Source organism: Patiria miniata, unplaced genomic scaffold, assembly GCF_015706575.1.
Source record: "Patiria miniata isolate m_02_andy unplaced genomic scaffold, ASM1570657v1 HiC_scaffold_2, whole genome shotgun sequence".
Lineage (NCBI taxonomy): Eukaryota > Metazoa > Echinodermata > Asteroidea > Valvatida > Asterinidae > Patiria > Patiria miniata.
The window spans coordinates 8,265,306-8,286,715 of NW_024037058.1; the positions used below are offsets into that span (position 1 = coordinate 8,265,306).

General features: G+C 40.6%; 2 protein-coding genes across 2 annotated transcripts in view; one reads left to right on the forward strand and one right to left on the reverse strand.

Moving 5' to 3' along the window:
* LOC119726286 (zinc finger protein 236-like) overlaps window positions 1-7,342 on the reverse strand; it is a 36,189-nt gene extending 28,847 nt beyond the window's left edge. Inside the window, exon 1 of the mRNA XM_038197928.1 lies at window positions 7,186-7,342. Coding sequence (XP_038053856.1) covers window positions 7,186-7,336 — 151 coding nt within the window. The 5' untranslated portion in view covers window positions 7,337-7,342. The remainder of the gene's footprint in view (window positions 1-7,185) is intronic.
* A 4,560-nt stretch (window positions 7,343-11,902) lies between these two features.
* LOC119726287 (zinc finger protein 271-like) lies at window positions 11,903-17,239 on the forward strand. The gene is made up of 3 exons (XM_038197933.1): window positions 11,903-12,005; window positions 13,711-14,253; window positions 14,881-17,239. The coding sequence occupies exons 2-3, from the start codon at window positions 13,767-13,769 to the stop codon at window positions 17,079-17,081; spliced, it is 2,688 nt and encodes an 895-aa protein (XP_038053861.1). The 5' UTR covers window positions 11,903-12,005; window positions 13,711-13,766; the 3' UTR covers window positions 17,082-17,239.
* Window positions 17,240-21,410: the final 4,171 nt, after the last annotated feature.

Below are 21,410 nucleotides of genomic sequence, written 5' to 3' on the forward strand. Positions count from 1 at the left end.
TTATAGCAATAAACGACAACTTTGAAGAATACCAGTAGATGCAAAGGTACTTGCCGCTCTGACGCCCAGCTATCAGGTGTCAAACACAAAAGGTGACTATGTCCCCTTTTTTATAGTCCCCATTTATAGAGTTAATTCGAAAATTACAAGATTGTCAAACAGTTTTGTCTCTAATTTGCAGAAGCCCAGGTTGTTTATGGGGTTTTTTTATGGCTTCTGTGATATTTCCATTAGATTGGGGCGTCCCCCAATCCCCCACCAGTTGCAGGGGTTTAAGACCATCACTTGAAATCACACAGTAAACAGAAAAATTAATGATCATATAAATTTGAAACACGCCCATCCCCTCCTCCAGCCAAATATGGACTCTGCAGGTAGAATGCACTTTTATCAGAAAATGAGTAGTTACACATACACACCCTTACTGTGCAAATTTATAAGCACTGAATGACATTCCATTTTTCATTAAATAAGCAAACTACGACGCTATTTTGCGAGCATCTTTTACTGTGCAGGGGTCAGGGGTTTGAATCCAGCTGCTGGTCATGTGTTGTGTCCTTGGGCAAGCCCCTTTACCCCCACTTGCCTCTCTCCACCTAGGAGTATACATTTTGTAAATGGGAACCAGCATTAGCTGGGGAGTAACCTGCAATTGACAAGAATCCCATCCAGGGGAGTAGAAATATTCTCAGTCGTTTCATGCTGCTGCAACCAGAGATAAACGCCAGCCTGATGGGCCACATTGGCTTGTGACAGACTTTACTCTTTACTCTTAACATGCATATCCACATCCCTTGCAAAAGCTAGTTGGACATAACACAACGGCGTTCCCTACCCCTAATATCTACAATTCCTTCCATCGCACCTTTTCCCTTCCCACCCCCGCCCCCTCCCAACCCCTTCCCCCTGCACGTACGGAACGAACTTTGATAATTAGACACGCGACACCTTCGCCATATCCCCATCAATCTTCCACCTCACCCCGCGCCGCTCCGAACTCAAGCCGCTCCCCTTAATCAGAGAGAGAATTACAACGGTCTCAGCTTACGCTGAGTGACACGAACGCTCCCGAGATTTGGGACAATTCCGAATTTCAGATATAAAAGGGAAATTTCAGGGTGTTTTTCAATGAGTACAGCTTCTTTTGTTCAATAGGCCTAATATTTTTCACATACAAATTCATTTTGTTTTGCCCACAACGCACTCTGTAAGGATCTCCTCATTCACTTCAAAAACTGCTAAGAACTTCGCTGGACTATAGAAGATTCAGACAAAGAGAAATTTAACAACCTTTTCATTATTTCTTGATGGGCAAAGAAAGCTTCTTTTGTATTTTAAAAATGAGCTCAGCAATGCATTTTGAAATCCAGCATCTGATGACAATTTCTCAGACCTGTTGAATACGTCATGTTGCAAGTCAGTTTCTTTTTGTGGTTTATTTAAAAATGTGTAATAAAAAGATGTGTCCTCTCTGAGTGATCCATGTTTGCTATTTCCCAGGTTTGCAGCATTGATAATGTTGCTAGCATCGTGACTTTGGGCGTGAACTCCGTGAAACCCTGAGCAACCTATAGCACAAGAAAGGAGGGTTGTTGCTACCATCGATAACTTGTAGAAGAGCCCGATATTAATCTGAAAAGCTACCAATGGTATTTGTAGATGCTGTTCAGTTAAAGATTTTTTGAAGGGGTTTTAAGAAAATATAAAAATCATTATCGTCTCCTTTCTTTCTTTCTGTCTCAAAAACACAATATATTGTAGCGACACTCAGGAGACCACATTTTATAAGGCGGGGGACGATAGGAGGGGAAACTGATACGACTTTCCTAATAATGAAAGTGACTCGCTGACAAACGCCACCAAATGAATGATGTCTGTGGAAGTGGGGGGGGGGGGGAGAGGTAGGGGAGTTGTCTTGTTCTACTTCGAGCCTTTGGATGCTTAGATGATTCCTAACAGGTGTTGTAGCGTACGCAAAACATAAATTTGAGACGGCCCTGCTCATTAACGTTGGAGGAAGAAAAAAATGGGGGGAAAAATTGAAAATTACTGCCTTGATCTTGTGAGCAGGGAAATATTTCACAAGATGGATTGTATGTGAAGGGGGTTCTTACATTGTGACGGGAGATGAGTTATTAATAACGCAGTGTCAGGTTCTCGTATGAGGTCCAGTATCCCTCATTTTCTAACATTTTACAAAAGTTACGGCCTTTGAAATGAGACGTCTGTCATGATAAAACATCAGATGAAAATTGCATGGACAAAAAAAAACAAGCTCATGATGGCAGATCTAAATTATGAGTTAGGACTTGGGAGCCTTTTGTTTCTAAGACCAACACTAAACACTTGCATCAAGCTTTGCATGAAGCATTGAATAAAATCTCCAGAATCTAAATAGTGGTTGTTGTTCAAAACTTCGGTTTGCTTTTCGTAATTTGTTAGTGGGGAATTAAAATCTATTGGGAACTTTGGCAGCGCTAACCAGGAAATTCCAAGCATTAGCTTCAATACAGCACATGTTAGGTATGCTAGGACTTTTTCGGGTAGCGCTGCCCAAATTCTTGAGATTTTATTCGAATGATCTTGTTGGTAGCAACCAATACTGCCGCAGGTACCACGCTTGTCAGGGACCAGTTATATCAGGGGGGTACAATTTATATCCAGGCTTGAATTCAGACTACCGTAGGTTAGGGTAAAAGGGTTTCGGAAAAAAATTCTGAGTAAATATTTACCTTGTTGACAGTTCGGGCAATAGGCCCCTACCTATTTATAAATGTACGTTGTTCACTGTACGTGACCATTTCCTTACACAAACTTATTTCAAACAAAAACTGACCTAACGCTGCCCCTATCAAACCATGTTTTCTAAGTATAGCCCCCAAGAGGGCTCATCAATTGCGATAAAAAAGGGGTGTCCAAACTTCAAGAGGGGTGGTATCTTGTTTGTGGGGGTAAAGAATAACGTAGAAGTTAAGCTAAAAATAGCTGGTGCACCAAAGAAAATTAAATCTAGGGCAAGATAAGGGGTAAACCCTTGTAGGTAGAACGTTTAACTGTATTATCACAAGTTCCCAACCCCTGTTTTGCCACAACAAAACTTTTTTTTGGAATTAAAAAGTGCTGCGATGTCTCGTGGGTTTACCAAAACAGACAAGTTCTGCTTCTCAATTTACTTTAACAATTATACTTTAGAAGAAGTTATGGAAGTTTTTTGGGTTTCCAGAATCACTATAATAATAATAATAATTTATAACGGGAAATGGGTCATTTGGGAGATATTCCCATAGACTTGTGCAGAAAAAGTTCTATCTCTAATATCACCTAACGCAATTTTACCATATCCTAAGCCCACAAATTTTGGTATGTAGATATAGTTATGTTTTAGGCCATGAGCAGTCAATCTAGCCTGGTAAAAATAATAGTAAGAAATAGTATTAATACTAAAAATGTTATATATAGCACCAAATTCGTCAAACTGATGCTCAAGGCACTTTACAATCAATAACAATTAACTTAACTCCTTCAAAACCTTGTCAACAAAATTGTTACAATAATAATACAATTACATTAAAAACTATTATGGTAAAAACAAATAGAAATAGGGCCTAGTTTTTATGGGATACATACATCCCCTGAAGTGAATAAAAAATATTGGAACACCCGTCATTTTTTGCGACAAATTGGCCTGTTTATCTCTCCATTTTCGATGTGCTGTACCCTGACACTTTACATGACTAATATTATGAAAGTAAATATTAAAAGGAGAAGAGAATCTGAAACAGTTAATTGGAGATAAACAGAGACTAATTTTCAAAATGGTCTCATTGAAAGAAAATGTTTAGTTTCCACGTCATTTCCTGAATTTCACATCCTGAAAATAACTAATATTTCCTCGAACTTGAAAAGAAAAGTGAAATTGTTTTTGCTTTTGACTTGGACACAGACTGATAGCAGAACAAACATGGAAATTAGTACAATAGTAGACTGAAAAACAAAACAATACAGGATGCATTTGTTATCACAAGAAAAGAAAAATGTGTGTTGGTTATCCCATTTAAAAGATCTTTCTCCAATACAGGTGCATACAGATTTTAGTGATTTTAGATCTAACACTGTTTCCAATTCCTAGTGACGAGAAAAAAAATCTGTCATACTCTTGAGCGACTCCAATATTTTTGGAATGGATTCCGATTCCATCCAGGAATTGCAATTTCATTTGGAATTGATTCCAATTCTCCCCGGCGAAAATAACATTGGAAAAACCTCCATCTGTCTGCATGAATAGAGGCCAACAGCTAATCAGAGGTCACTAAGACAATGTAATCTCTCTATCTCCCTTGAAATTGAAAAATTTGTTTTGAAATGTCATCTTAATCACACAATTCAAACAATCAGAAGTATAAAATTCCGAATTTTTTTACACTATAAACATGGAAAATGAATGCTAACCTTCACAGCATGGTAAACTCCACCATTCATTAATTCAAAATAATACATTTCTATTCCACCAAGTCCTAGCAGTACAATCAGCGATCATGCATTTTTATTTATTTTCTTTACAGTAGTTTAGAAACAATTCCGTCAACAATGTTGTCTAAAAAAAACTACTTCAGGGAAAGATTCCTCAAGAAAATGTGGAATCACGATTCCAATTCCAAGTTTGGAATCGATAGGCCTATATTGCAGCACGGAATTGCCTGAGCAGTAATCTGTCCCTGTGTGAACTACCTTGGATGCTATCCACACCACAATCCTATTTTATTGCTTTATTGTTGTTAATTATCCGATGAGGTCATGAAATAAAATGGGGAAAACCACTTCACACCATTAGTCTGTTTGCGTAATGCAAAATCCAGCCGTAATTGTTAGCTATCAAATCTCACACAGTTTTTTTTTCTTCTGGTTCTGCCACGTACATGTACACTTCCTCTGGTGAAGGGAAACTGGGAGGGAAACGCCTAGTAGTGGTACTGACCCAGTGACCTCGAGCCAATCTGGCACAGAACCCAACCAGGGCCAAACCGAACCGAGGGATATGCAACACAGTGGGGGGAACAAGATCCTGTGTGACACCAAAGGGGGAAAGAAAAACATAGAAGAAAAGAAAAGACAGTCCCAGCTTTTGTGCAAGGACGGGATTTGCATAATACACCCCTCCATTCAGGCCAAGGTCACGCCAGGACACTGCTTCTTTCTTTTTTTTCCTGAAGGATGGGAACCGGTGCCGGATGGCTGACGCTGACGGTGTGGTGCAACTTCAACAGGAAGGAAGGACACGCGCCCCTTGACCACACTGGTACTGACTGAAGAGGCCGGGCACAGACACCAAGGAACACAAAAAAAATGCTACATACTTCTATAGTCCCATCCACTTCAACTTTCAAGGTCTTGGTTTTGAAAATTTGCTGGTCTCATCTCTAGTCCATCACAACACAATATGTCATAAAATATTACAGTGCGCCGTAACATTTTACACTTTTTTTTTTTCAGTGTATTGTAATCCAACATCATCAACACATCCTACCAGGAATTTTCAACTTGCTTGATGCTCTGATAATTTTGTTTCCCTTTTCACTGTTATTGCATTTTTATATTTACATGTGTATAGAGTAGAAACTCAGATAAAAGATAAACGATCCTTATTTTCAGACCTATTTCTGAATGGTTTTTATCGTGGGAAAAGCTATTTCATTGTGTCTTATATTTTTTTATAAAAAAAAAATAATGAAATGAAACAAACAATCATTTACATTGAACCTGAACAGGTGTTGACATATTTCACTCAGGAATAAATATGTGCTCTGCCGGTAACCGGCTAGGCTAGGGGCCTCATCGCAATAATTATCCTCGCCAAATCCCATTAAAAAAAAAAAAAATTCGATAAAAAAGTCACAAATTCACAATTTCCAATGATTCTGTTCAACAATTTTACCTCGTATTGTGAAGCACCCCATAGTTCTAAAAATCTCCTTTTATGGAGATGGTACATACACAGCACATACTACGCGATGTGGCGCAGAACGCAGCAGTGCAGGAATAAAGTGTTAAAACCAGTCTGTTTTTTTATCAGCGGCTTAAAACCACCCACATGACAGGATCTTGACCAATAGAAATGGGTAAACTGTCTTAGAAATTTGTGAATCATCATTTTCTGAACTATTTGAAATCTTTAACAAACTAATTACATATTTCTGAAATGCAACATTCTCCCTCTAAAAACTGACACTGTGACTTCATAATAATATAAAACAATGCTTCTATAACAAAGTGTCTTTGGATATTTGATCCAAGTGGGAAGGGGTGATACAGAATACCATTGTCATTTCATATCATACACTCAGTTTTTTGTGAATTTTGTGATGCATATCATTTACAATGTAAACTATAATATTCATGCAGTTGCACTGTACCAAGTACATACATGTGTCAAAAACTGAGTACATAGACTTACACACACATCATCTTTAGTGGGAAACAAAATTACTAAATGACAATTTACTGGATCTACTTAAACCTACCACTCACAAATATTGGGGGGGCGGGAATAGACCACCCCCCAAAAAAAAATTGATAAAGTTTACTTTTTGCAAACACTCCATAAAACTGGGTATTGTTTATTGGAATTTTTAAAGCCGACAGTTCCACTGTCTGGGAAACTGTCTTGTGATATGGATATTGATAAATGTTTCTCTCATTTTTGAAAGGGAAATAAAAAAAATACTCAATACATAAAAAGTAAATAAATAAATTCAATGAGGCCTACGAGTACGATTGTACAAACAGTTAAACTTTTGAATAAAATAAAACTCCATCAAAACAAACGTTACATGTAGTTTTTGTACATGCAAATCCATTTCTAATCTTTGAAACTTGCATTAAAAATACAAGTCACAAACAAAAGAGATTTACACGTAACATGAGACACTCTGACAGTTTCGTGTTGGGGTCTGACGATGCGAAATTCCCTCGGGTGAAAATAGCCATTTACCCCCGACCGGCCCACGATCAGACGGCAACGCGTACGAGCAGTGTGTCTCCACGGCCGCATACGGGGGTCCCACGGCATAAGATTACAACACACACGGTAAAAAAAAAATTACGTGCGTGTGAAGGGTCACGAACACATCTGTGTTGTCCCCCACCTACAGTGGCCCAAAACCATAAATTCATAACGAGAAACCTTACCTTGGGTGTCTTCCACATCTTCTTGGTTGTCTTCGTCGTTTGGGAACAATAATTCGTCTTGTTCCATCGTGGTTTTGAGGGAAAACGTCGGAGAAATTTGACCTGTATGCGCCTGTTCCCTCTCCCCGTATCTGCAGTAAATAAATCGCATAGACTTCTTGTAGTACTGGTACCCGTTCTTGGCCTTCTGTGTTAAGAACCGGTAATCCGCGTTGTGACGTAGACCAGCGAAAGAGAAACCCCCTTTTGCATGGAGTTTAACACGTCACGTTTAATGAAGCGCACCGTGTTTTCCAACTTTCTTTTTTGAGTTTTCTGGGAATTTTACAACATGGGGGAAAACTTTGCCGGTATCCTTTTTCGTAACTTTAAACTGGTAAATTTTCTTTATCATTCAATGTTAACAGGTCAAGGTTAAAACTGAGGGGGGGAAATGACTGAAATGTTAATTTCTGACTTCGGAGCCTTATTAATAAAATGCTTTTACCGGTATGGGGCTGCGCATGGGAGCAAATAATGTTTTATCTTTAAAATCTCAATAGAGGATGGACATGAGGCGTGTTTTCTTTTCTTTTTAATTTATGTATTTTTAAATATTTTATAGACAGGGGCGAATGTACTAGGTGACATTTTGTCACAGCTATTTTGCCTGAGTGCCTTTTCGTTTGATTCACTTTATTTTTAATTATAGCTTCTGGAACTAACATGAACTGCAGGTTTAAATAGCGTATTTTGCGTATGCTGTGGACTTTTTGTGTGTGAACATGACATGCAAGCAATTAGCCGATCATTAAAACACATCTCCACCCCACCCACCTCCGTGCGCCCCCGCCTCCACTTAAAATTTGGAAAAAGACATAAACAATCAAATGACATAGTTATTACATTTATTCCGACTCCTTTAATTGGGTTTTAAAATCCAGTTTCTGCCCTGACTGACTTGAAAAAAAAGAAAAAAACATGCATCAGTATTCCCTTTTTTAGTCCATGAGGTTTTCAGTTTTCACCGCAGTGTTTTCAAAGTGTTTTTCAAGTTGTATGCCACTCTAAAATAAAATCTGATTAAAAAAAGGGCGAGTGCTTTTTTTTTCTCAAAACGTTGCCTGAAATTTTTGTTGCAAAATCAAGTCTTTACTTTTGTGATTACAAAATTAATATGATACAAGTGCGCTTTTTTAAGTGGTACTGTAAAAAAATTAACAAATAGAATGCAACACGTTCACATTAACGAGACGATTTGGGGGGGGGGGGGGGAATGGACCGATCCAGTAAGCACCACCTAATGGTAAGCTGACCAATCACAGTCGTGATTTATGTCCGACGTGCGTGCACTAAAGTCCGATATGCGTGCACGCGCGCGCGTATGATGCGCGCGGAAGTTTGGAGAGCTAGAGGAGCACGTGTTAATTTGTCCACGTGCGCACTGGGCGGAGCTTACTGGATCGGTCCATTGTCTTGTATTTCTTATCGTCACGACCTGCATTCGGATTGTCCATCCAACGCATACAGTTCTAGTGTGCGCCGCGACTAAAACACGCCGTAAATCGGCTCTACCGCCCCCATCAGCGTGTTACACCTACCCGCTGAGTTCAGAAGCTGTTAAGCAAATTTCATTTTTACTTAGTTATCGGGTGATAATACAAATAGGCTTATCATCTGTTTGAAGAAGAAAAAACATAAGCATTAACTTGAAACATGAATAATGTAAACATTTTAAATAAAACTGCCATTGACTGCATTCGATTTGGACATAAAAATATTTTACAACTGCTTGAAAAATGAAGAAAAAGGCGAACAATGAAAAAATAATGGAACTTGTGAGATGTAATAAGAATGAGTGGTTGTTCTTGTTTGTGACTAGAGCAGTGACTTTAGGGCAGTTTTAGATGTTAAAAAAAAATATAGGTCAAAGAATTTCAATTGGTGCGTTCATCTTTCCGTGACTGTTTTACAAAATTAAAAAATTTGTAAGAATTAATTTTAAAAAATGAAATTTGGGGGAAATGTTGGGAAATTTACATTCCAGTAGGGAATTATAGAAATTCAACGGGGTGCGTTGATTATTTCGGACGCATTGTTCTTCGGTGGTTTACGCTAAACCCTTCAGTTGTCATTGATATTAATAAGGGAATAAATGTGTGCTCCGGAGGCGAGGGTAATTATCAGCACCCAGACTCTAAGCGGTATTAAACAGAGTGATAAATACCGACCGAGCACATATTTATTCCCATTCATAAATACCTTTTCGGTAAAAAAATATCAAATAATTCGTTCAAAAAATCCCGATTTTGTTCAACAAGTTCACTTCATGCTTTTTGAAACATCCCTCTAGCAAAGTAATGGATTGTTCAGCTGGCGAGTAAGATGTAAACAACCCTTTTATGGAGATTGACGCGCGCGTAGCATGTTCTGCGCGATGTCGCGCAGAACGCCGCGCACCTGGGGCGTTGCGTTTTGAATTTAGAACTATACAATTCTGACTCGCTGGTAGTGTTGCGCATGCCTACGTGAGGATTGTGAACGTTCAACCAATGAAACGGTAAGAGGCACTGGATTTTTAGGAGTCCACATTTTATTGTGACACTGGAAAAGTGTTTAAGACCAGCTAGCCATGTCTTTATCATCCGTTTAAGACCGGCCATGTGACGGGCTCTCGACCAATAGGAATGCGTAAACTGTCTTAGTTATTTATGAATTCTGTTCAACAGACGATTAAAAAAAATGGTCCTGACGAACTCACACGTACACCAACCGGCCTCACGTGTATATAGTTATTTGGGGATCACTTTTTTGGACAGTGACATCCTGCGCAACGGAGTTCTTCCCCGGCCCCGAAGCAACGGACTCCACATCCATCAGTACGCGCGAAATCAAATCATCTTGCTGGTATACTTTGTGCATTAGTAAACCTATCTCTTAATCCAATCTTCGGGTGATATTATTTTGGGGAGATTTGATCATGGTCCAATTTTTGTCGCTCAAAAGCGACGGTTATGTATACAGGAAGACTCACCGCCGATGTAATTGTACGAGAGGGAGAGTGTTCTTTTTCAGTAAGGGGAATGATTTTGAAGTTACCTAAATGGGGGCGGATCCAGGTTGGGGACCGGGAACAATAGCGGATCTAAAAAACAAAAACAAAAAACAACGGACCACAAAAAAATAGAGGAAATCATTCAGAAATAAAACACAATAAATGTCTGCTAACTCCTCTTGGACGTTAAAATCCCTTCTTGATCCCAACCTGAATCCTGCTTTCGGGGAAATCCGCCCCTTCCCGCCCCCTTCCCCGCCAGCCCTTCTTCTCTCGATACCAAATCTCACGATTAATAGCCGGACAACTTTGAAAGCTGGCATGCATACAATATGACCATGCAGGCAGCCCCCCCCCCCCCCCCACCCACCCATCCACGGTCCCATCCCCGTTCTATACCACTCCTGAACTGTCTTGTTCGCTAAACAATACTTCGACGCCAACAAATGTAAAGGACATGCTTTTCTTTTTTTTCTTCGGAAGAAATTGTGAATGGCATGCAACGGTTGAGATTTATTTTATCAAAAATTATTTATTCATCAATGTCACTGCGTTACCCCCTTGCAGGTGTTTACTTCAATTGCACCAAGTTTGTCATTTTATTTTAATCAAACCGTCCTGTCCTTTTCTTTACCCCTACATAGTACATGTACATGTACATACATGTAGTTGGATTTTTGAGTAAGCATTTCAATAAGTCACTTGCATGAGTTTCTTGCGCAGTTTTCGAGACGACCGGTTTCTACTTTCTACTTCTCACATTGAATCCGAGCAAATGATCGCAACAGTTTATTTTATTGCAAATAGTGTGTGGATGGGTGTAAACGGGACGCCCTGTGTGCTAATAATGCAAGTGAACTTTCATGTGTACGGTGTAACTATGCCAAGAAAACCGGCTCGAATACAGCTTTACGATGGGCCGGCACATTGCTCTGAACTTTTCAAATGTTAAAAATTATATTGCTACAAAAATTAACGGTATGAATGCTCTCCATATCCAACCACACGTCCCTAAAAGCCACACAACATTTAATCGCATGTTAGTGTACATTCAATCACACATTTAGCCCCAAACGTTGACAAATTGCAAAGGGGCCTCTTCTTCTCTATTCTACACCCGCCCCCGGCCCAAAACAAGTTGGGGAACCTCTAATATACTCCTTTTTAAAGCTTACAGTATGATATTTAGTTTAAAAGAAACATGTTTGCTCCTGCATTAATGTGACTTCACTTAGGCCAACCTTGAGATTTAAAAAAAAAACATACAAAATAGGCCCATCAAAGTGAAATTCGAGAAGTAGGTTTTGGGGAAGGTTTCCGTCAGACACCAGCAAACTATTTCTAGGAATGCTCACGTGGGGAAACCCCTCGCATGTCATTAAATACCGGTACTCAAAATGGTATGAATTTGAACAGATGTTTTTGGAACCATGTCTAGTCCTTCCTCCTCCATGTTCGAATTAAATGCAAAGTTGTATGGGGAAATTGTGGGGACGTAGCCTGCTTAGCTAGTTCGCAGACATTTACATTTTGGGTGTGCATTGGGTGTATGGCCTGTTCTCATTAAACAGTCTTTAATAAACTGCCAAAAACGCAGCCTATAAGTACTTTTCTGTCTGTGACCTAAAATTAACATACCGCCCTCTTGGGGCTAAACGTATCAGCTTCATTTAGCTGGTAATCGGCAACATGGATTTTCTCTCGATGAAGCCTGTGCGTAATGGCGATTTTTACGCCACGGTACCAGCAATTGTGAACTGACGCCACGACGTTGACCGTTTTTGCGGTAAGAATCACCAGACAAATTTCCTTAAAATTTCATAAAATACATTTGATTTTGAAAAGTTAACAGCTGAGAATTAACCGCTAGTATTCCTGGACTTTGGTGGTATGGATTTTGGTCACTGAAATAGCTCAGTTTGTGGATTATTTTGCAGCGATTGCGAGGGCGTAAATTGCAGATTTAGCCAAAGTACCTGTACACAACTCTACGTACGTGAACGCTGGATCCATAATGACCCCGTTTGGGGTATATTAATAACTGAACCCCAATAAGGTATAAATACTAGAACTACTGACTGCGCATAGGCTCAATAATAGTCAAATAATATACCCCGTTTCGAATTATGGTATCCTTATTAATCCTGTAGGCCGCAGCAAGGCCAGCATTATTGAATCGATTACCATTAAACTAGTCCGAGCATGGTCCAATTAACTAGTCAAATTAAACACATTTTGTTGAAAAATTGGCAGAAATTGTTTGTGCATGCAACATTATTTTCTACTAAATTTTTCTTAGAAATTGCTTCGCTTTCGCGCATCGCGTGAAGTTTGAACCAGGCTTTTTAGGCCTAGTAGTAGTATCACAGTCATTGACAATTTTTGAGAAATTTGCTGTTTCGCAGTTGAGGCCTGTTTTGAATTTTGTGTTGAAAAAAGAATTTTCCAAATTCCAATTGGCAATTCAGATTTTCCAATTTTAAAACAAACTTATTCTGATAAACTGACAATTTTGTCTTTAAATGGTTGAATGGACAAGAAAATGATTTCATTCTTTTGCATGAAATTGAAAAAGCCCAAGAATGAGAAATGTGCTCTTACCAGTACCACACAAATCATTATTTTTTTAATTCAAATATTTTGAGTTACAAATGTACTATTTAAAGGCATGTATTTTATTCAAATGTGACACTAGTTATAACTAGTAATACCTTCATTGACAGGCATTTACCCATAAAAGTGCAGTGTTTCTCTGTAGAAATAACAGTCATTGCAGCTGATAATACACAATCTGTCCTTTGTCTTGTCTTGTAAAATCTTTCAAAGGTCATTCTGTAGGTGGCGTAACTCTTAAAAGTCATGCATGTCATTTGTCAACTGGCAAAATATCCAAGCATCTCTCACAAGACATTTCCAAATACTAAAATAGTTGTAAAGTTTACATCAGTACTTTTAAACCACTTAAATTTGAAAACATAAACTTGCAGTGCCAAGTGACTGTGAAACCACAAGGTCCCATTTTTGTGCACAAGTGAGACATGGTCTTAATTTAAGTCTTTAATTAACTCCCGAGGCGTTTGTGCTAGGATGTAACCTCAATCCTGCAAAATCCTCCAACTGCCTCCATGTGAAAATTGCATAAAGCTTCAATCCTGCAGAACCCTCCAGCAATCACTGTCAATAAGCTGGGGCCGAGTCAGTGACATCCTGGAGCAGTATGGAAGATTTCAAATATTATATAGGCCTAAATTTATGCACGGCTCTGCATAAACAACACAAAGTCCGGGCTTAGACCTTGACACAGTGCATCCTCTAAAATCAGCCACACTGTTGCCATATATGTACAGCCTCAATCCTGCAAAATCTTCCATTTTGTAGAGGGGATTTGAGAAGGTTAGGGTTAATTCATGGAATTCATATTAAAATGAATGCTATTTAAGTGCTGTTTCCCAAAAACTTATCAACGAAACTATTTCTCTTATTTTCTGCAGATTACACCTAGTGTCAATAAGCAGCTTTGCTTTGGACACACTGCACGGTGAGCAAGATGGAAGACACGGATGGTATTGCGCCATCCCTTTTTCCAGTGTCTGTGACGAAGGACAGTGGGCCTGGTCCACAGACAACTAGTGGGGATCTGACAATTGAGGGCGCTGTCACCACTGTTGGGGATGTGATAGTAGCAGATGCCACTGGTGGAGATCTGACAGCAGAGGGCGCTGTGATAGTACAGGGCATCATGACTGACAGTGGATTCATGTCTTCCGAGCTAGCATTGCAGATTAGTCAGGCAGGGGGGCAAGTCGTTGCCGCTACTGAGACCCTGACCACCGATTCCCAGCCCATGATAGTGCACAGTGCTGTGCTGGGTACCAGCTCTGAGGTCATGGCGCCAGACAACCAATTGGCAGAGACCATCGTGCAAGATCTACCAGGGGACAACGTAACCAGTGCAACTGCAGAGGGCCCAAACGTGCAGGAAGAAGATGGTTTCCAACAAGAGGGTGTGGTCAGCCAAGACACAGTGGAGGGAGGTAAGGAATATTGCCAGACGAGTTAAGAAAAGTGCCGTGAAAAACAGACTCCTTTAGACTGTAGATATCACTTTATGTACTAGGGCTGTGTCGAATATACTGAATATCAGAGTATTCAGTCATCCACCACATATCCTAAAAGAATTTCCAAAACAGAATATTCACAAAAGGTGAGCTGTTTCCAAAAATGACCCAAAAAAGCCCATGGTGTTAATTTATTCTCTTTTGTTTGTTAAATGCCACATTTTTGTGGACAGCCTGAAACGCATGATTTGAGAGCTTCAAAGGAATATCGACCATTATTTCCATTTTTCAGCTAGTAAGCTAATCTCTGAGAAAAAAATTCTGATACGTGATGATTATAAAAAAAAAAAATGTACCTCAATGTCGATGGTCAAATATTCAAAATAGAATTCATAGCACATGTGTTGACCACTGATTATGGCCAATGAGGGACCAACGTTGTCAAACCTCAGAAAATATGCTTTTTCTTTTGGGGTAAAGCTCATAAATTGCAAGGGAGATTTTAATATTTTAAATTCAAATTCTAATCTGTTCAGGGATGAGCAAATGAATATGAATTAAAGTAGGAATTCTTTTCTCTTTCTTTCCATTTCAAAATTGCAGGTGTTCGGGTAGACAGTGCCCCTGACCAGATACAATCACATGGTGTGAGTGACGGGGATGAGGTCTTAAACGAGGTCCATCAGATACCAGACGATAAATTACTAATGTTCGTGCAGGAAGACACAAATGTCGTCATGGAAGCACAAGATAAGGCTGCTGAAGATGACAGTTTCCCTGAGGCTCCACCTAAGCAAGAGACAGAGCCAGGAAACAAGGATGTGAGCCAAGGAACGAAGGAAGTCATCTTTGTTTGCATTCATGGCCAGTCTTTCCGATGTAAGCCCCAAGCTGGCATCCCAGTGGGAGACCCCGTCATGGAGGTTCCGGAAGACAGCTGTGCTTGCAGTAAGATCAAGAAGTCCCAGGCAGCATCCAAGAAGCCTCCCCGATTGGCAGTGGTCAAAGGCGGCAAGCTGGCCCGCAAACTCCGCAACAGGAAACAACTCTACACCTGCGACATGTGCGAGAGCAGGTTCAGCAACAAGGGAGCCTTAGACCTTCACATGGCTGCTCACGCAGAGGACAATGAGGAGGATAAAGAAAGTGAAGAGGAAATGGAGACGATTCAAGAAACAACCGGGAAAAAGTCCAAGGAGGTAGCAACACCAGGGAAAGCCCAGCAACAGAAACAGACACAGCAAGCAAAAACCTGCCCAGATTGCGGAAAGGTATTCTCCAGGCTTTCTGCTCTAGCTGCTCACAAGCGACAGCATAAGAAGAAAACCCTGAAAAAGGATGGGGAGAATTCCAGCAAACAAGAGGACAAGACCAAAAGCCTGACATGTACTGTGTGCCAGAAGTTGTTTACCCGGTTGTACGATGTCGAACGTCACATGGAGACACACGTGGACAGCGACCGAAGAAAATGCACCTGGTGCAGCAAAACGTTCCACACTATCAAGAGCAAGGAGCGACATGAGAACCTGCACTGTAAACAAAACAAGCAGAACAAGTGCAGCACCTGCGATTTGGTCCTGAGCAGTAAATTCAAGCTGCTTCGGCACGAACGGGAGCACCTCACCTCTGATCAGATTAAAAGTCTGTCCTGTAAAATTTGCATGAAGGCCTTCACAAATCTGCGGAGCCTGATGCGACACGAAAGGCTGCATTACAGAGAGAAGGGGACTCTCATAAATTGCAACCACTGCCCCGAGACATTCGAAGATAGGTTCTCCTACAATGCCCACTTGAAGACCCATGACGTGAGAATCTATCAGTGTGACTTATGTGGCATGAAGTTCAAGCATGAGTACCTTCTGAAGGTCCACATTAAGCGCATGACCTGCCAGAAGACGCGGGAGAGCCTGCGTGACGTCCAGTGCAGCATCTGTCAGAAGACAGTCAAGGGAACAGCCACGCTGAAGCGTCACATGCGCACCCACACCAAAGAGAAACCCTACCCCTGCCGCATTGGCTGCAATTCTTCCTTCTCTAGCACCAGCAATCGCCTGAGCCATGAGCGCATGTACTGCAAACTGAGCCCCGATTACCTCTGCACCCATTGTGGGGAGGTGTTATCCAACCAGGCTAGGTTGATCTACCATGAGAGCAAATACCACGGCGTTGGTCCACTTGTACGTGGCCAACGGATATCAAATGCCGAATACCCCTGTCGACACTGTGGCAAGGTTTTCTTCTTCAAAGGAGGACGCAAACGCCACGAGCGCATCCACCTTGACGAGAAGCCTTACATGTGTCAGTTTTGCCCCAAGGCCTTCGTGCATGCCAGCGCCCTCGTCTGTCACGAACGTGTCCACACCAAAGAGCGACCTTACATTTGCGACGAGTGTGGCAAGGCCTTCTCCCAAGCCACCCACTTGAAGACCCACATACGCGTCCACACCAAAGAAAAGCCGTACCAGTGCCGCTTCTGCGACAAGGCCTTCTCTCACATGGGCACCAGGAAGAGCCATGAGGGGACCCACAAAAACACCCGGGAACCCCAAGCACAAACAAGTGTGCATGTACCTCAAGAACAGGTGGCAGCTATCCAGATGACCCCTCAGGAGCATCACGTGGTGATACATCCAGAGATGAAGGTCATCCATCACGAGACTGTTGGCGAGGAGCCAGTACAGCACAAGATTCATGTCAGTCATCATGAACACGAGGTGCAAGCTGCTGACGTCATCTTGCAGTTGCTCGAGAGTGGGAGTAGAGTATCAAACTTTGAAGGACTGGTACACATAGCTTCATCCTAATCACTGCACATCTGTAAAATGACAATTTGTGGTTTTCATATGGTACAGAGGGCATCTCTTTAACTTGGTAAGCCGCAACTGTCCTAAATTCATTCAAATCTGCCTCAGGTTTAGAGTACATTTATTTAAATGGATTCTAGGCTTCTCAACGTAAGGCCAAACGAAAAAAAATTCTGCTTCCGGTTACCTGACCTACCCTATTAATTGACCTGCCCTTCAGACATGGTGTTTTTTTACACTAGGTTTTGTTTGTCTCTGATTTTGCGCGTTCCGCATCCATTTGTATATCATGTGATTGGACAATATTTCACAAGCTGCGTTGACGCGGTTCTAACACGATTTTACAGTGATTGGTCAATATTTTGTGATCCTCAACTTTATCGGCAAGTTAAACAATCATGTTGTATTTTCTGTCTTCACAAAAAGGCTTATCAACAACCTTTTTGCATCAAAAACGCTTGTATATTTCAAGCAGGGTTCGACCTTAGCGGTGGTCCGCTGGCCAAATGCCAGTTGAATTGCCGGCGGACCAGCTGAAACACCTTGCCAAGTGGTCCGGCTGGCCAGCCAAAAAAATCTGCGTCAAAAAATGCTTGTTGTATTTATTTGGTTTCTTACTTATATTCGCTATTTTTTTCAAAAGAAACCACCGTTATTTTTACAAATTCGCTTCGCGATATGACTACTTCGCAACTCGATGTCACGGTGACTATAATCATGTGCGTAAACCCAGCTCAATGCGGCGATGACTGGTTCCCGCCGCGCCAATTTAGAAGACACGATGAAAATGCGGTAACTAGTCTGTGCACGGCTATGCGATCGATTACTCCTAGAACTATGGAGGCTCCACATAGTGGAGCCTCATAGATTAAGAACCCCGCAAAATTGTTTTCAGCACAAAACACTAATTAAGTACAAAAACGTCCATCAAAATGCAGAAATTTCCCACAGAACCGCTCCACAGTTTGCCCCCAAACTCCGTACCACACCTCATGACATACTCACAAAATATGCACAGAACAAACATCGCTGGATTTTGTCTTTTTGTGGGGCTAAAATGATGAAAAATATGCCCTTTCCGCACTGAGCCAACCTGACACTTGAAACATGCACGATGATTTTCGGTTCGCTCGGAGCGCGCCGCGGGGGGTACGGTACAAGCACTTGTACGCATGCGCATACTATCATTTCGCTTGTACCGTACCCCCCGCGGCGCGCTCCGAGCGAACCGAAAATCATCGCTCGATCATAATTATGCGTGCACGTTTCAAGTGTCAGGTTGGCTCAGTGCGGAAAGGGCATATTTTTCATCATTTTAGCCCCAAAAAAGACAAAATCCAGCGATGTTTGTTCTGCGCATATTTTGTGAGTATGTCATGAGGTGTAGTACGGAGTTTGGGGGCAAACTGTGCAGCGGTTCTGTTGGAAATTTCTGCATATTGATGGACGTTTTTGTACTTGATTAGTGTTTTGTGCTGAAAACAATTTTGCGGGGTTCTTAATCTATGAGGCTCCACTACGTGGAGCCTCATACTTTAGTTCTAGGAGTAGCGATCGATAGCGCTAGCATGGCTATGCATTGTGCAGGCGCCCTGTCAACTGGTCGGATTCGACATCGTAAAAATGCCAAGAAAACACCGATGGAGAAAGAATATTTTTGCAATTAATTTACAGAATTGATCTAGCTTATCTGTGTATGTATTTTCTGTGTTCAAGAGTTCATTTTGAGATCGCACTACTCGTATTTGGAGTGATACATGCCGCGTGTTTCCCGAAATTTTTGACGGTAAAAACGGGTCTGTCGGCCCATGGTGGGCCGCTCGCCACACACGCACGCATCACACACCTCGGAGTTTCGGCCAGCTCCCCGCGTCTTGACTAGCGTTGTGCATATGGTGCGAACGACCTGAATTTTCCATTATTTTTTGAAATTATCGAACGTAAATATATTGACAAAAGTTAAAGGTAGGTTTTATTCACTTTTTGTTGCCATTTCGTGTATAGCTTTCGTAGTGCAATGAAACTAGTTCATGCTAAAACTTCGCATATAATTGAATACCCCATTCAATCTGCATAAAAAATTGGCAAAAAAAAAGAAGAATTTCCGACCGACCGACCCTATTTTTGAAAGGCATGTAAACGGAAGCAGAACTATTTTTTGGCCTAATTAAAGTAGGTTTTATTCACTTTTTGTGGCCATCTTTTTGTGTATAGCTTTCATAGTGCAATGAAAATAAAATCAGGCTAAAACTTCGCATACTGAGGCCTAATTGAATACCCCATTCAAGCGGCATAAAAAAAAATGGCCCAAAAAACCCCAAAAATCCGACCGACCGACCCTATTTTTAAAAGGCATGTAATCTGAGGCAGAACTATTTTTTTTTTGCGGCCTCAGATCATGGAGGAAGAAAATAGACCTCTATTGCTCAGGTGACATGATGACATGGGTGTTGATGACTATAGTCTTGTTATGACTTATGTGAAACTGATTAACTGGTGGGTACACGCTGTATATGACGGACCAGTCAAAAACCTGGCGGACCAGTCAAAATTCTAGCCAACTGGTCCGGCTGGCCAGTCAAAAAAAAAATTAAGGGCAACCCCTGTCAAGGTTCCGCTGCTCGGACATGAAACACTACAGTGCGGCCAGTGTTGGCCAGCGCATGACGTCGTGCATATAGTGGTATGTGCGACTTAAATTCTCCGTTTCTTTTTATAAAATCATCGACCTGAAATATATTTTTACCTTAATTGAGGCACAGTTATATCACTCTTTAGGGTCTTTTTCAATAGCTTTCGTAGCACAAATGAAAACGATTCAGACCCGAAATACACATGATTGAAAACTCCATAAAACTCCATAAAAAAAAAAAAAATTTGAACCTACCAACCCTATTTTTGAAAGGCATGCAAGCGGAAGCAGATTTTGGTGGTTTTTTTTTTGGCCAAACCACCATCTCTTAGCATGGGGCTTGAAGTTGATTCCCAACTTTTGTTGAGTGAAAAGTAGTTCCGGCCAGTGTTTGATTTTGTTATAAGATTCAAGAAAGTTGTTTTAAAGCACTTTACCACAAGAGTGGGTAATAATAGATAAATAGATAATAAAAGTACATGAAGGTGTAAATAATTATTTTGTACCCATACATATATGTGTGCTATGAAATCCAGTTAAAGTCACTGGCCGCTGTCTTTGTGATGCTGGATGTAGAACAGTAATTTCTTTGTGGGATTTTTTTTTGGAAATAATGCGGGAGCAGTTACACTGAGTGATCCCAATTTTTTTGCTGAAAAAAAAAACCACAATGAGAAACTTAATACATGTAGGTAAATTGAATAAAATCATTTTTCCTTATGGATATTAAAGGGCCCATGATAAGTAATTTTTTAATGCAAACCTTGAAAATACACCCTTGTGTCCCATTTTTTTTTTCATTTTGCCATTTCCAAGGGTAATTTGGTGCCTTTTTTTTGGTTTTTATTCAAAATACAAATTTCCATATGCATGAGCAAAAGTATGATGTTATTTCCGGTAGAAACCCCAATCTTAAAACTGGTTATGCATGAACTGCACCAAAATTGTTGATATCTTGCTGTGGTAAATTTCCAACAGCGCCCTCAGTTGTCCAGAAAAAATATGGAAAATTGTACTTCATTGTTGACGACATAAATTTGGCCTTGCTCTTGCTTTCGTGTGAATTTGGTTTAATTCCAATATTAAATTTACTTTACCCTGACGCACATTCCATCTTATTGGACTATTTTTTCCTGGACAAATTTTCAATTTGCATGTTATATTTAAACAGAAAAGCCAACTTTTTTCCATTTTGGACATTTTCAACCATCCGAAAATAAGCTTTTATTGTGAGTTGCCTTTACACCCATAACACACAAAAGATGACACTGAATTATTGTTGGACTGTATACATGTAATTTGAAAGTTGTAAGATAAATATTTCATAACTAAATGTGACAGTCTTTTAGTTTGATGTCTCATTCAACGTGAATAACTTTTGTATTGTTAGGAAAAAAAATAGCAATTTAAAACCAAAATCTCGTTTTTACAGGAAGAAGCTACAAATTAGCTCAGGAAAGACAACCTCAGTGCTTCAATTTCAAATACATGTAGGGGGGGGGGGGAGATATTGGCGATTTCAAAATCAGTCCGATATAAAAGTTATCTGATTTCAATGGAAATTCCCATTCAACTCACAGTCATGCCAACAAAAAGTAACGAGCGAGGTGCACATGAAATGCCCTCCCAATTTGCTCTTTTCACACTTCAGCCATGGGCTTGCAGAGCCTTGATCTGGCAACTTTGCGCATTGAATA